Here is a 16238-nt window from a genome sequence, read left to right as displayed (position 1 = left end):
AAACATGTAAACCAGCATAAGAAATGCTGATCAATAAATAAATATGTAAACCAGCATAAGAAATGCTGGTCAACAAATAAATATGTAAACCAGCATAAGAAATGCTGATCAACAAATAAACATGTAAACCAGCATAAGAAATGCTGATCAACAAATAAATATGTAAACCAGCATAAGAAATGCTGATCAACAAATAAACATGTAAACCAGCATAAGAAATGCTGATCAACAAATAAATATGTAAACCAGCTTAAGACTATTTATAAGAGGCATCGTAATTTTAAGAGTTGAGTGTAAAAGGAGAATTGAACGAATAAAGAGCTCAGTTCTTAAATATTTTTCAATGAACTAAAATAAATTTATAATTTATTAACTGGCGCCCGAGCAGGGACCGGTCTCAAAGTTCGTGAAGTGAAGTGTTTCGTACAAAAAAAGAGTACGATTACAAGGACGCGAACAATGAGCCGGTGCAGCGTTAGAATCCAGTAGGAAAAAAACGCTCGCTTCTAATAGTGCGAATTGGAGGTGCCCCAGTAGCAGAGACTAGCAAAAAGGAACCACACCCCACCGCCGGGAAGTACTAGTGTAAGGATATTAATATTAAGCAATATTAAGAATTATAAAGAAATTATTGAAAAAAAGGATATTAATATTAAGCAATATTAAGAATTATACAGAAATTATTGAAAAAAAGGATATTAATATTAAGCAATATTAAGAATTATAAAGAAATTATTGAAAAAAATATAAGTTGAATATTACTATTAATTTGGAATTACAAAAAATTTTTATTGAGAAAAACAAATTTGTGAAAAATACAGAATTAAATATTACTATACAAATTAATTGAATTATTTAAAAAACCAAAAAAATATAAAGAAAGTTATAAAAAAAAAAAATTTATTATAATAAAATCTGGCTTGTACAGCCAATAATATAATATAATTTAAAGCTGCGATTCACCACCTAACGGGGGACCCTCCAGCTTATAATAACAAACATTCTCTGCGATTCACCACCCAAGGGACCCTCCAGAGAACTGTTAAACAAAAACAAAAAAAAAAAAAAAAAACAAAAAAAAAATAAAATAAATTAATTAAAATAATGTCTAACTCTGCCTCAATATCATCCTTACTTAGGGATGAAATGTCTATTAACGTTTACACCACACCACCTTACAGTAGCACAAGTAACGGACAAGTAGAAAGATTCCATAGCACACTCTCCGAGATCATGAGATGCCTCAAAAGCAATCAAACGACAATAACATTCGAAGAACTTCTATTTAAATCAGTACAGGAATACAATTCATCAATGCACTCAACGACAAAAGATAAACCCATAGACACATTTTTTGGAAATAGAGTTTACAGTGACCCACAACAATTAGAAAAGCAAAGACGAGAAAACATTACCTTACTTAAGAAAAAACAAGAGCAAGACCTCTCATATCACAATAAAAATAGACCAGAAAATAAGGATTTCTCACCAGGAGAAATAATCTATATCAAGATAAACAAGAGACTAGGTTCTAAACTAACTCCAAGGTATAAAAAGGAGAAAGTTTTAGAAAACCACAGGACAACGATTAAAACAGTAACAGGAAGAACAATTCATAAATCCCTAATAAAAACTTAATTAAATTTGCAGGTAAAATGGACCATTACAAACTTTTTATCCTTCTCATCACGATCACTACTTCTTCATCAGACGTTCAAATTTTAGACTATAGTCAATCTCAACTTGTGACAATAGACGACGGACAAGCGAAAATACAAGACGGAACATTTAGACTTATTCACCTCATCGACTTAGGAAAATACGAACAATTTTTGACAGAAACATACGAAGAAATAAATCACCAAATCCCTAACAACCACTTCCTATATCCTCTCCTCAAACACGAAACCATTCAAACCTTTGAAATCCTAAATGCACTAAAACATTCTAACACAAATTACAAAACGAAGAGATCAATTGATATACTGGGAACGGCATGGAAATACATAGCCGGATCTCCAGATCACGAGGATTTGAAAATAATTACAAATAATCTAAATAACTTAAATGAAAATAATAATGACCAAGTAGTAATTAATAAACTATTTGAAATACGAATAAATAATATAACCAGTATAGTTGATAGAATGGTAAATACCATTAGAAAGGAAGACAATGTAATAACAGAAATTATAATCAATTCGCAGAATAGGATTAGGTTAATTAAGGAAGAATTAATAAATATAAAATATGCCATCCAATGGGCGAAAGAAAATATATTGAATTCAGTAATATTAAGTAAAAAAGAAATAGAATTGTCAATTAATAAAAATGAAAAAGGAAAAAATACCATTCAAAAGTGCCGAAGAAGCATTAGAAATATCGAAAATAAACGTATTAAGTAAGGATATGGAAATTTTATATATGGTAAAAATACCTCTAACATTAAATGAAATTTTTAAAAGAATTATAATACGACCAGAAAAAAAAAGCAAACAATATTATAATCAAAACTGAGTATAAAGAAATACTTAAAGGAAAAGATTCACTGTTCGGAATAAAAAATGAATGCGAAAGATATAATGATCTAACGATTTGTAAAGAAACTAATTTAATAGATTTAAGTAAAGATTTATGTATAACTAGGATTATTTATAGCTTGAATTCGACTTGTTCAACAACAAATGGCCATCACGTCCCTACATTAGAAGAAGTAAAACAAGGAGTTATATTGCTAAATCAATTTGACGGCGAACTAGTAGCTGACGAAATACCCCAAAAAAATCAATGGTACTCATGTCATCATATTTCACAATTCAACAATAAAAATAAACAGTCAATTATTCGAAAATTTGGAAACAAGACCGATCGAAGCCATACCCACAATACTACAGCCAACTCCATTAGAAAAAGAGCACATAGTAATACTTTCCTTAGAAGCTTTGAAAGACCTGCACATAAAAAACACGCATCAAATTAACTCTATCAACACGTAACGCTCGAGGACGATCGCTTTTAAGAGGGGAAGAGTTAATGCAACATTTATTCCTATTTCAATATTTAGTTATTTCATATCAGTTATCCTATTTCAATATTTAGTTATTTCATATCAGTTATCCTATTTCAATATTTAGTCAGCATATTTCATGACTGCTTACATTGCAGCTAAATGCTTATAACTCATTTATGCTTACTTTACTGTGCCAAATAATAAGAAATGCTAATCAATAAATAAACATGTAAACCAGCATAAGAAATGCTGATCAATAAATAAATATGTAAACCAGCATAAGAAATGCTGATCAACAAATAAATATGTAAACCAGCATAAGAAATGCTGATCAACAAATAAACATGTAAACCAGCATAAGAAATGCTGATCAACAAATAAATATGTAAACCAGCATAAGAAATGCTGATCAACAAATAAACATGTAAACCAGCATAAGAAATGCTGATCAACAAATAAATATGTAAACCAGCTTAAGACTATTTATAAGAGGCATCGTAATTTTAAGAGTTGAGTGTAAAAGGAGAATTGAACGAATAAAGAGCTCAGTTCTTAAATATTTTTCAATGAACTAAAATAAATTTATAATTTATTAACTTATATAGTATAGCATATATAGGTATGTACATACAAGCATTACACATGCAGTACACTAATATATTTAAAAAAATTGGTATGAATAACCGATATCAAAATAATGTTATCAACCTCAAAAATACTGGTTTGCCAACAAGAAATCATACACTTGCACTTGCGCATACGTAAATATATACAACTGCGCATACATATATGGTTCATACGTATGTATTTACAAGATTTACACATCTATTTAACTCCCCTATGGAAATGACTGCTTCGGTTTTTACTTTTATTGGTGCTACTCCTTTCTTGCTCCAGCTATACTGTACGTCCATATGGTTCATCATCTCACAATGCGTCGCTGCATGCGGTACAGCTGCACTGGCTCTTAGTCTGTGATTGTTTGGGTTCCCATCGTCTGGTGCTGATGATTATTGTGATGGCGTGATTATTTGTCCGTGTGTCTGTCTGTCCGCTGGTTCGACCATTCGTCTGCTTGCCAGTATTTCTGGCTTCCCACTCTCCTCCCTGTTTTCTCGTGTCATGTAGATTACGAATTGCAACTGCAAACAACGTGAACAGCAATAAAAACAACAGAGCGTCGACCCGCCAAATGCTCGCAACGTTGACACAAAATGCAATGCCACTGAACTTTAATTGGCACATTTTGATAATGAACCGTCAACGACGGCGACTGAAACAAAAGCAAGCAGTAACAAACAACAATAATAACAACAATAACGCAGGCAAACAACAAGAGTAATTGCTCGTATATTCACAGTGAAAAACAACAACCAATGCATGCAGTTGGCGCGGCAATAATAATAATAATAACAACTACAGAAATAACAGTCAGGGCAAAAAAAGCAACAAAAAATTACCACTAACGATGCGAAAGCGAGTACTGACACTGCAATGATGCCGTCAACCGTCGCCGCCGGTCGTTCGCTCTCTCACAAATGCAAACAAACTCACTTCAAGCTAAATCAACGCAATGACAGTGGCATTCACCGCAATAAATGGAATATGTAAATAAAAAATATGTACTTTGTAGAGTTTGAGAAAAAAAATTATTAATTATAAATTTGTGTTATGTGTCAGTTTATTTAAAAAAATTGCATTTAAATCGGTGAAAACTTCGCTTCATTTGGCCTTTAAATTTTCAACAGCAGACAAGCTTGGTATACATTTGTACAAGTTTAAAGCTTTGATAGGGGCGGGAGGAAATGCATATAAATACGTTTCAAATATAATTTGAATAGCTTGCCGCATAATTCTTTGAGAGGCTTAGACCGTGCTCCTCATCGAATTTGTTTTGTGCGGCGATGGACTCATTGCATAGACAATTAAATCACGCATACGCAGTGTTGACCAAAAACTCTTATTAGGCCACTTTAATTTTGTAATATCGTACTATGCTGGTATACAATTCATGCGTGAAATTATTAAGAGGTTATTATATTTGCTTGGAAAAAAATAATATTTGTTTATTTAATAATTTTTTGTAACTCTTTACTTTACAAGCGCACAAATTTTTCTTATCCACAAGTGATGTTTGCAACCAAAAATAAGTAAAAGGAAAAAAGTAAAAAAAAAATGAAAGGCCAAAATGCCAGTAGATTATTCGCTTCGAGAAGTTGGTTCACGTTTTTCTTTGGTTATTCAGTTCAGTATCTCGATCTATTACCACCTGAACGATCCGAACCACTTTTATTGGAATTTTCAGCACTTCTGTTTTGGTAGTGCGAAGAAACTTAAATTATTTGGTACATTCCTTCACAGGAATCGTTGTCGAAAATACATGCGGGAACAAAATACTCTAAAAACGACAAGAACAAAATATTTTGTTTTTACACCGTTACAACAGAGCTATTACTGACATGTAGTGCAGGCATCAAACCAACGTTTGTCAGATATTTTCGAGAGGAGAATAAAACATTTTGCTATTTCTTACTAGAATATGAATAGCTAATTTGAAGAAAACATATATGTATAGTTTCATGAACATAGCTAAGTTAGAAATTTATATTATAATAAATTATGTAAAATTAAAATCATAAAAGCCTTGGCCATAACAATCTTTCAAATAGAATGTTAAATACTTTGTCAGATTTTTACTCAATGATATTGTTTGGCTTAAATTAAATATTTTCGTTTTTCGATTTAAAAATTTTCCAGGAAATCATTTTCGGAATCCCGAGAAAACATTTAAAAATTCCGAAAATTCGGTATTGGCTTATTTTGCCAAGGTACAAAATGATGTGATAGGAGTAGTGAATGTTCAGCAATTCTTTACTTTAGAACTTTAGTAAAATTTTGCATTGTAAAATAATTCGGACAAATTAGTTAATGTGGTAACCATGGCATTTATTTTTTGATTGCGTTTTAATAAGCGTTATATGTTGCGATTGCTGGTCGCAAGCTTAGTAGGCCAAGGGAAAGCTGGAGGTGAACAGTCGAAAGGGAAACTAGAAGTATCAGGAAGAGCTGGCGCGAATTGAAATGCATTGCCAAAAACTGCACTAAGTGGCGCGCAGGCGTGTCTGATACCCTATGTCCCACAAGAAATTGAGGAATGGAAGAAAAAGAAGGAGATGTATTGCTACTTTCTTAATATAAATTATTACAAATTTTGTATTGAAGTATTTCAAATTACTCTCTGGCTTATTTTGTCGTTGAGTGTTTTCATACGCTAGTTTTTTTATGGCAAAGATCTCAAAATGTTGTATATTTTAGAATATTAATTTGTAAAATAAAATAATTCCTGTTAAGGGGGCAGATACCTGTAAACGGTATATTTTTCCTGATTTTCATTAAAATTATTTAAAATGAAGAAGTCAATATATTTTTTTTCAAAATTGGAATACAGTTTATTTATACATTAAAATAATATATTTTTTTTTTTTTGAATCATTTAAAATAGCGGATGTACACTCAATTCTTCCAGGAAGGTCGCAGCGGAGTTCCTCAATACAAAAAACCTCCTTAATACAAAAAACCAAAACTTTTTTTGTTGATTAATGTCATAATTTCTATATGAATTAAAACAAACGGGAAAAAATAAAATTCGCGGAAAAATCTGACTCAAAAAAAATTAATTTTGGGGCGAACTTTCCTACAATTTTTTCGAAAAATTTTCAAAAACTTGTAAATTTACATAGAAAGTAATATCATAAAAAAGATGTGTGCGAAATTTCAGGGTGATCGGTCTATAACTTTTCGAGTTATCGTGTACGCCAATTCGAAAAATACAATTTTGAGAAAAACGCGCATAAAGTTTGAATACATGAAAATTCCTCTCCCAGCGCTCGAACGCAAAGAATAGAGTCGTCACGGTTGACGATCTATAATATAAGAAATACTTAAATTTACGTTCTAAAATTTTTTTGACATACTCTTAAAGGGTTATATTAACATTTTATAAAAAAAAAATTTTTTTCGGAACTCTTCAGGTATCTGTCCCCTTAAGTTGTGTGATTTGCATTAAAAATCCTGCGTCGAAAAGTATTAGAAGTATTTACATAAATTCTGCGCACACAAAATGTTTAAAATTTATATAAACGATTTGCTACATTTAATTATACATCTACAGGTGGCTCTTATTTTATTTTTATTTTTCGAACTTTACTAAAGCTAATTAAGGAACGACTTGACTTAAATAAAAATTTGTATAAAAAAACCTTCTCGCAAATAGTAACAGTAACTAAATTATGTTTACACACCAAAACGGTACGAGGAAACTCAAAGAAGTAAATGTAACAAAAAAAAAAAACAAAAAAAATTGAAACAAATAAAAATTAAAACGGCGAAGAATGCAGACAGGCGAAAAGAAAAAAAAAGAAACGTAAATAATAATAAATAATAAATGCCCAGTCAACATCAAGCGAACCACTACCACCGCTCCCGCCACACAGTGTGAATAACCAAAGTAGCAATCGTTGCAAATATTTCAAAGCACAATGCTTAAAGCACAGCATTTTAAAGGGGTTAAGTCATTCTGTTATATCTGCCAGCAGCTATGCTCCGCTGACTCTATGAAGCAACGGCAGCCAGACATACTGTCCGACTGCCGGTCTAAGAGCTGGTCTGGCAGTTCTGTTGGTTGGCCATCGACTGGCTCACTTGTAGACCAAAACGCAAAAAAACAAAAAAAGTCAACAAATTTCAAACAAGCGCGCCTTCCGCGGGTGGCCGTGGTGCAACCGAAAGTTGGTTGCGTCAGTGAGGTAGGAAAGCAACACCTACGTCTCACACATATCACACACACACACATATATATATATATATAATACATTTGCACAAGTAATAATAAATAAAAGAAAATTACTCACACACACATACATTTGTACTCGATGCCCTATGGAATTTCAACGCAACAAAAACATTTTTGTAAAGATTTCTGGAAAGAAATAATTTCATTTTGTTTGATTTGGCCATTTATTTTTAGCCATTTTTATTTATTTTTAATTTGGTATTAATGTTATTTCACTTCGTTTCCAAAAAAGTTTTTCATTCATGAAATTTTGCTACTCGCCTTTGGTGCGCAGTGATGGGTGCAATTTGAATTATTTATTTGCCGTTTTTCTTTTGTGTTATTCCTACTATGCGCAACATTCGGACAGATTTGGTTTTATTTTGCTTTCGACTACAAATATGTACATATATACATATGTACTGATGCATATCTACAGAAATTATGTACATAATGTACAAATTTTTTTCATCTTTGTTAAAATTCATTCAGTCTTACTATAAATTCTTGCAATCACAAATGTAGTTATCAAACGTCCTTAGTTAATATACATATTTGTATACAAAGTCTGAGGGAATTTTTTTTTATTAAAACTACTTGATGAAATTTCTTTTGTTTTTGGAAAAACTTTATAGAAGTATAAGCGAAAATATATATCCAACCATGCCACGAATCAGTGGACGGAATGACCTTAGAAGTCTAAGTAAATTGAGATTCCGCATATGCAGATCTGATGATATTAATAATCTACAATGTTACGTGAAGATTCATTGTTAAATATTACGAATGCTACTTCTTATTGACTTATTGACGGCAAGCTCGGGCACGAAACAAGAAATGAAACGAAAAGGTGTTTCTAATAGGCACCTCCATTTTTAGAAAAACATAAAAACGCGCACCACAAATAAAAGGAGTGGGCTCTGCCAAACACCCCACAAGGGCTGTAAGCGTCAATTACATATAAGTAAATATATATTTCTTATTGACTAGAATTAGAGTTGCATAAATTATAATTAAGGTATTTCTTATGGTATGCCAAAGCCCCAAACCACGACTACTCATTCTTATTATTTTCATTTAAGAGACAATGTTAAAACTATTGTAGTAATGATGCGCGTGTATGTATTTCGTTTGACATCTGAAGTATTATAAAAGGATTAAACACAATCAACGATTTTTCTCCCCCATTTCTTTTTAGTCCCTAAAATATTCGATGTATATATGTATTTTGTTTTGATGACCGTCTCTACTGTGACCTATCCAAAGCTTTCAGTTCCTTACATATCAATTTAAAGATCTCTGTTAACCATGTGTAAATAGTGAATATTCTTAACTTTCAGCTAACTGTTATACGATCAATAAAAAATATATTTTTTTGAAAACTGCTAGAGAAGAGAAATTATTACGCTGGAGGAATAAAACGAATCGATCTCACATAGGATAGCCTTGCGTCAGGCTTGCCAATATTTTACTACTATCCAAAAGTTATCTAAATTAACTAGCATTTTGCAAGCAGTTAAAAGCAACTACAGCCTTCTGCCTACACCAAAGTATCGTTCTTAGATAACCATTTGCAGATGTTCTTGCTAGAGAGATTCAAAAATTTGTGTGGCTTCTTGATGAGAGCTGTCGCTTTTGAAATGGTTACTTTCACTTGATTTCCGCTGAGCCCAGACATATCAGACATTGAAGGGTGTTAAAATTGCTCGCAATGGTTACGGAACAAATTTTTCGACTTTTTCACAATTGTAGGCGTATGTCGCCTCAACCGGTTGGCCTGGACGCTGCTTAAATTCACTTAACGCTTGAATAGACTTTTAAATAATATAATAATATGTATACATACAAAATATTTAAGTTCCGACCAAATTCGAAACCATCACAAACAGCAGCAGACTAGCGCGTCAACCAAATACCAATACACATTAGTAAGCACATATGTGTGTATGTACATACGTACTTATATGTCTGATGATAAGAATGCGCTTTTGCGTCAAAACCGAAACCATACCCACACACGTGCATGTACATATATACATATTTACGTGCAATGTAGGTGTCTGTATTGCTTGCTTATATACAGTTTCCTCCTTCAAAATTTTCACCATTTTCTAATGTTTGTATTTGTTTTTGTATTTATTTGCTAGCTCTTTACTATTTCTTGGTTTGGTTTTTTATTTTTATTCTTGGAATTTCGCCAACTGAGGCAACTGCAACGTCAACATGCTGCCTGCTGTTCTTAGTTGCCGGCAGCAAAAATCAAAAAAGGAAATACACGCACAGCAACCGACGGGCAGATAAAGTGACTACTAGAAATGCCTCGCAAGCACATGCATACATACTTGAATACATATGTGTGCATATACTTAAGTACGTACATATTTTCCCGTTGAAATACAGTTACCAGACAAATAAATAAAAAACTAAAAATCCGCAAGAAGTAACAAAAGAGATACGAAGACGCAATCAGTGCAGTCTGGCACAGTCAGTCAGACAGACAAACAGGAATAGTAATAACCGACAAACAACGTTAATGTCGTCGTCTTCTCAGACACTCAGTCTGCAGCAAAGAAAAATGAAATAAAAAATTATAAAAACAGAAGAAAAAATAATCTGACAAACGTGTTGTTCTCATTTGCTGCATTTTGTGTTTCTGAATATGTGTATGTATGTGGGTATGTACTTGCATTATTGTCGAGGTGTAAGTTTGGTGTTGCAAACGCCTGTAATCGCCAACTGTGTCTTACTAAATATTTATTGTATGCTTTCAAAGGGTTACTATTTGTTCCGAAAGGCAGAAGTGTTTGTTTTGTTACGGAGTGGAAAATTAAGTGCGGTTGGAAAATTGTTACAGGTTAAAAAGGGCATTTTAAACTCTAGCTCAATTTTGAATTCTTTTACGTCAGTCAAGTCTATTTAACGCTTTATTATACCAAACACAACATAATAAATAATTGAATTGAAAAATTTGCAATTTTTTTCGTAATAAAAAAATTTACAATGAAATTAATAATAATATAATAAAAAAATAATAATAATAATGTAATAAGAATTAATTTAAATTACTTCTTTTTTGGAATGCAATAAATGAAAACAATAATGAAATAAAATAACATTTCGTCTTTACGACGTGCCGCGCAAAGCACCCTCGTTTAAGTTCGGCGACGCCTGAGTAGTATTAATTTACTTCAATTATTTTTTAATTACTTATAATATAAATATAAATATAAATAAAAAATATACAGCCAGGTTCTGGAATCCGAGTGAAGGTGAATATGAAAGTAAACCTAAATTCGAGTGGTGTTCTGAAAAACGAATTACTCCAGCCGGTTTTGAAATTTACTTCGGAGTGAATACCATTGAAATTTTCTGGCAATTGCATTAAAATTCGCTCGGTGTGGAGATCCATAGCCTGTCCGATTTGTTGTTGATTCAACCTAAAAATTACGCTTAATAATAATTTTTTTAATAAGAAACGAAAAAATGAGTGTGTTAACTAAGTTTACGGTTATTTTAATAAAAAAATAGACCTGCATAATATGTATTTAACAAACGGTTCTACGTTACCATCCCTTAGATGTGCCTGAATTAGGGAACGACCGAACATCGATTTTTTAGGCCGAAACGAACTTCAGCCAATTTCAGCTCCTGATTTCCTCCTCTTTTCCAACTGAGTAGTTCATCTCCGCCTGTGTCGATTCTCAGTCATTGGTTTGTGTCGAAGGGTTGCCAGCAGTAAATGACATTTTAAGAAAAAAATAATATATCGAAATGTTCGGCCGGAACCAAACTGAAATTTTGTGGCTGAAACCAAAGCAATTATGATTCTGTTCGATTATTGTTGTTGACTGTGCATAATTGTGTTCGTCGGTTGCTGTCCACCTACTACTCCAACAAATGTGCACATTATGAAATGTTTTTGTTTCTCATTTAAAGAAACTCAGGTTTTTGAAGGAATTTGCGCGGTGGCGCAAAATTAATCATCCAATTTTGTTCTTGAATAATTTTTTGCAAAATAAAAAAAATTTTTATAACAAAAATCTTTAATTTTGCCTTATAGTACCGCAACTGTGAAGTTCACAATTGTCAAATATGATTGACGTACGACGCTGTTTTCAAAAATTATAAATCTTCTGATAGGGTGATTAATTTTGAGCCACATTTTACAAAAATATAATATATTGCCTTTCGATGAAGGTTGGCGAAGCATGACGAAATATTCTACGCGCACATTACAATCGCGACTTCGTGAATTACCTAGCAGTACTCTCTCAAGATTTGTAATGTTCCTATCGACGGCAACAGCATCAACTTGATGAATATTTTGTATATACATATATACTCTTTTTTAGAAATGGTACGTAACTTTCGAAATAAGTATACAGATGCGAAGCATATTAAATCTCATTTGTCTGTTTCGAGACAGTAATAATTTGTTCAGTGTATTCAGAGCCAGAATCACTGCTGGTATTCACTCTACGCCTGCTCAGCTAACCCAATAACCAACTATTGAATTTACTAGATTATGTCAGGTTAAATTATTTAGATGTGGCTGCTGACAAATTTGACAGCATACATAGAACTGCATTTGCCCTTTATGATGTCACATGGTTTCAGAACTTCTACTCACCTTTAAACTAGAACAGCTCTCGCATGTTATTGTTGTAAAAGCATAATCATTACCCATACTTATACGGGGAATGCTGCTAAAGTCACAGTCCTTGGCCGTACATAAATCCGGGTCGTTCCGGTTACGTAGAACCGACTGACGTGGGAAAAACAGCTCTCGTATCTTCCACTTTGCTGCTACACTCAGCTGTGCTTAAAAGTATGTATATTCCCTCACATAATGCAGGGCGATCATGCAGTCGTTCTACGTCTTCTCCCGTTAAAAATATGGCCCATAAATGCTTAGATTGAATATTACAAATCCTCTTTATTCGTCCATTTTATTGGTAGTAAATCCAAATTCTTTCAAACTATCTAATTAATGTATTTCTTCTACTTTTCATTGCAGATGCTATCGGTACAGACTGCCGGCTACGCGGGAATGGAGCGGCTCGGCGTTCCGACCCGCACAACACTTAACTCACCACCTGACGATAGGTAATATGACGTAATTTTACATTTTATATAAAAACGTGCTAACTCTCTGCTCCCTTCTCTCCCCAGAGGGCAATACAGCTGTAGAATGCGCGTGGAAACGCTGCCGGCGCGAGAGATTTTAGTACGTAGCGAAACTGTGATCCGTAGCAACAACACTAGCAGTAGCTGTACGAGCAGTTGTATGGCCACTGCCAACGGTAGCGGCAGCAACACTCATCAACTGCAACAACAACAACAACAACTACATCAAGAACATCACAATCAACATTCCCACCACCAACAGCAACAGCATCATCACCATTACCAGCAGCAGCAACAACAACGTCACCACCATAACCAGCAACAACAACATTACCAGCGCATGCCAGCGCAACAACAAGAACAGCAGCAGCAGAAGTTAGTAGGCGGCAGTGGGAATAATGCACCCAGTAGCAACATGCCAGCACGTAGCAATACAAGTATTAGCAATAGCAATAGCAGCAGCAATTTCATGCGCGGTGGCATTGAGGCGGCCACGCTCAAATACGGCAGCAAGGGCAGCGGGAGTGGTAGCATTGGCGGCTATGACAGCAGCAAAACGGGCAGTTCCTGCGGCAGCAATAGCTCCTGCAACAGTCACAGCATCGATCACCATCAGCATTATCAGCAAGCGAAGCAGCTGAACCAGCAAGTGACGCCGCGATGCCCACATCATGTACCGTTACCGGACAGCGAATGGGGTCAGGATCGCAGTTTGCAAATACGTGCAAGCTATCAGGTTAGCAAAGATTTTTTAATTATTTTGCTTACGATAACTCTGTGCTAACATACATTTCAATATTCTTCCTACTTTTCGTGTCTTAGCAATCGGAATTAACGCGTTCCTATATCAAGCCACCACCGAATAAAACGATAAAGGACGTTCCGGAACAATCATCGTATAATTTTAATGCGCTTTCGGCGCTCAGCGGATCCAATATGACCCTGTATGCGGTGGCAGGTAGTTCCACTGCCGCGTCGCAGCCACTACAACAGCAGCCACAAAAATCAAAGCCAAACGTGATCACAAAGCTTTTCTCGCGCAAAAGCTCACCCAAATCGCCTACAGCACTATCATCGTCATCCTCTTCCACGTCAGCTTGCTCTTCGCTGGCCTCGTCCGCGTCGATATCGTCCATGCCCGCATCAGCATCGTCCTCAGCGTCGTCGATAGCATCTGCAACTGGTGGCACTAACGCCACATCCGCTGCAGCTACAGCCATATCGCCTTCCGCATCCATATCCTCATCAGCTTCGTCACTGTCATCGGCCCCCATACCATCCATACCAATATCGACAGCAGCAACGCTGAAAACGACCGCTTGCAGTTATGGCGCCAGTTCATCACAATCGTCCACGCCACCGTCAATAACTGCAGGTCTGGCACCCAGTACGCAACTACTGACTACTATCGGCGTTTCGCCAACAGCTACACCCGCAACAATTGAGCGTATACCAACACCACCACTCTCGGTGACGGTGCCCATTGGTGGCTACCACCACCATCACTATCATCATCACCACCAGCATCAGCAGCGTTTATACCAGCAACAACAGCAACAAATGCTATTAGACAGCATTGTTGCCGAAAGTACCATGCCTACCACATCATTGCAATCGCTCAAGAGTAGCAGCTGTAATTTGGCGACTACTGGCGCTGCCGAGCGAAATAGTAGCCGTAATAGCTTGGTGGCAATGGATTGCTATCCACCGACTGCAGCGGCAACGCGTTCGCGTACGCCAAATACGCCCATTGATAGCAATAGTTGCAATTGTAACAGCAAAGACTGCAAATCTTGCACGCCAACTACAACAACATAGCGGCAGCGATTAGCAAGCTTGACAGACGAAGGCATCGAAATTGCGGAGATTGCATAGGCGAAAGAAAAGTCGCAGAAGAGTTGGAAGAATGAAGACGACGAAAAAAGACAAGGGTACAGCGCAGCGTGAATAAGTTGTGCATAAACTAGCAACAAATTCCTGTATGCGTAAGGGCGATGGAGGAAAATTGGAAGAATAAGTAAATATATCTATGTGTGTATACACATACATATGCATATGATGCAATATGTTGCACAACAGTTTTGATTATTTATGTTGACTATCGAACTACTTTGTACGCTGGTTTCATAGAACTATGTATTCACATCATTTCCAAACGCAACAGTAGAGGCAAAGAGCATAAAAAGTAAAACGAAATTAAAACACACAAATTTTAAGTTGACTGTATGTAAGTAGTTCGTATGTGTATCATAACGCGCAGTGGTTGCCGCCGAGTGTGCTCTGCCAGCCGAGGTTTTAAAAATAAATTATTTTCTATGATTGCATTAAGCTTAGATTATTCATATTTATGCACGGCCTAAACAATTTTAATACAAATTTTATACTTTGTAAATTAATTTACTATTACATTTTTTTTTTTTGTTTATTGTATTTGTAACTATTCCAAATTTATTTTAGTCAATTATCAGCAAATTTTGTTCGAAGCCAAAAAGCAAAACCTGAAGGAAACTGAGTGTATTGTGTTCATGCTTTTATCTAATATGCCTCTATTAGCAAATTATATTAAAATAATTATCGAACTCAACACGCTGGCAAAATTAAGGCACACAAGTATTCGCACTGCGCGCCTATTCTCATTGTGTTGCTGGGTGCTGCTGTTGCGTTTTTAAACGAGTTTAATTTGTAAAGGTTATTATCGGATAAAATATTTTTATATTTAAGTAAAACAAATACATGTAAATAAACATAAATGTTAGCATAGTTAATGTTAGCGTTATTGATACTGTATGTATGTATTGTAAGTGAAAAGCAAAGATTATTTAAAGAAATGGATTTTAATTAGTATAAAATAGAGCGAAAGTAGAAGTAAATGGATAATTAAATCAAACACATATGCATATATGCTGTATGCTATTATAATTTTTATTTCATCAAGCAGATAGCAAAAATAAATTCTCAAAAAGTTAAAACATTACATTGCTTTTTATTTATTTTTATTTTTGGTTTGTAAGAAGTGAATTAACTAAACATCAAAGAGAATAAATTCCCGATTCCAACAAATTTCCAGATTATTCGTTGAAAAATGTTTTATAAAAGAAAAACACATATAATTTTTTTTTAATATTTCCAAATTCTATAACTTAAGACTTTATATGCCCCATTTGTGTGTGTATTAATAATCAAAATGCTGTATACATCTGTGAAGTTTTCATTATCAAAAAGCTTTAATCACTGTAACAGTTTTTGCTTAACGTCTCTTTTATGTGTCAT

General features: G+C 34.4%; 1 protein-coding gene across 2 annotated transcripts in view; it reads left to right on the top strand.

The window, feature by feature from the left end:
• LOC128862489 (G-box-binding factor) overlaps positions 1-15942 on the top strand; it is a 98926-nt gene extending 82984 nt beyond the window's left edge. For both annotated transcript variants that reach the window (XM_054101144.1, XM_054101145.1), the window contains exons 2-4: positions 12859-12947; positions 13014-13704; positions 13791-15942. In XM_054101144.1, coding sequence (XP_053957119.1) covers positions 12859-12947; positions 13014-13704; positions 13791-14786 — 1776 coding nt within the window. In that variant the 3' untranslated portion in view covers positions 14787-15942. The remainder of the gene's footprint in view (positions 1-12858; positions 12948-13013; positions 13705-13790) is intronic.
• The last annotated feature ends 296 nt before the right edge of the window (positions 15943-16238 follow it).

This window comes from Anastrepha ludens, chromosome 4, assembly GCF_028408465.1.
Source record: "Anastrepha ludens isolate Willacy chromosome 4, idAnaLude1.1, whole genome shotgun sequence".
Classification (NCBI taxonomy): Eukaryota; Metazoa; Arthropoda; class Insecta; order Diptera; family Tephritidae; genus Anastrepha; species Anastrepha ludens.
This window is presented reverse-complemented; position numbering and strand designations above follow the sequence as displayed.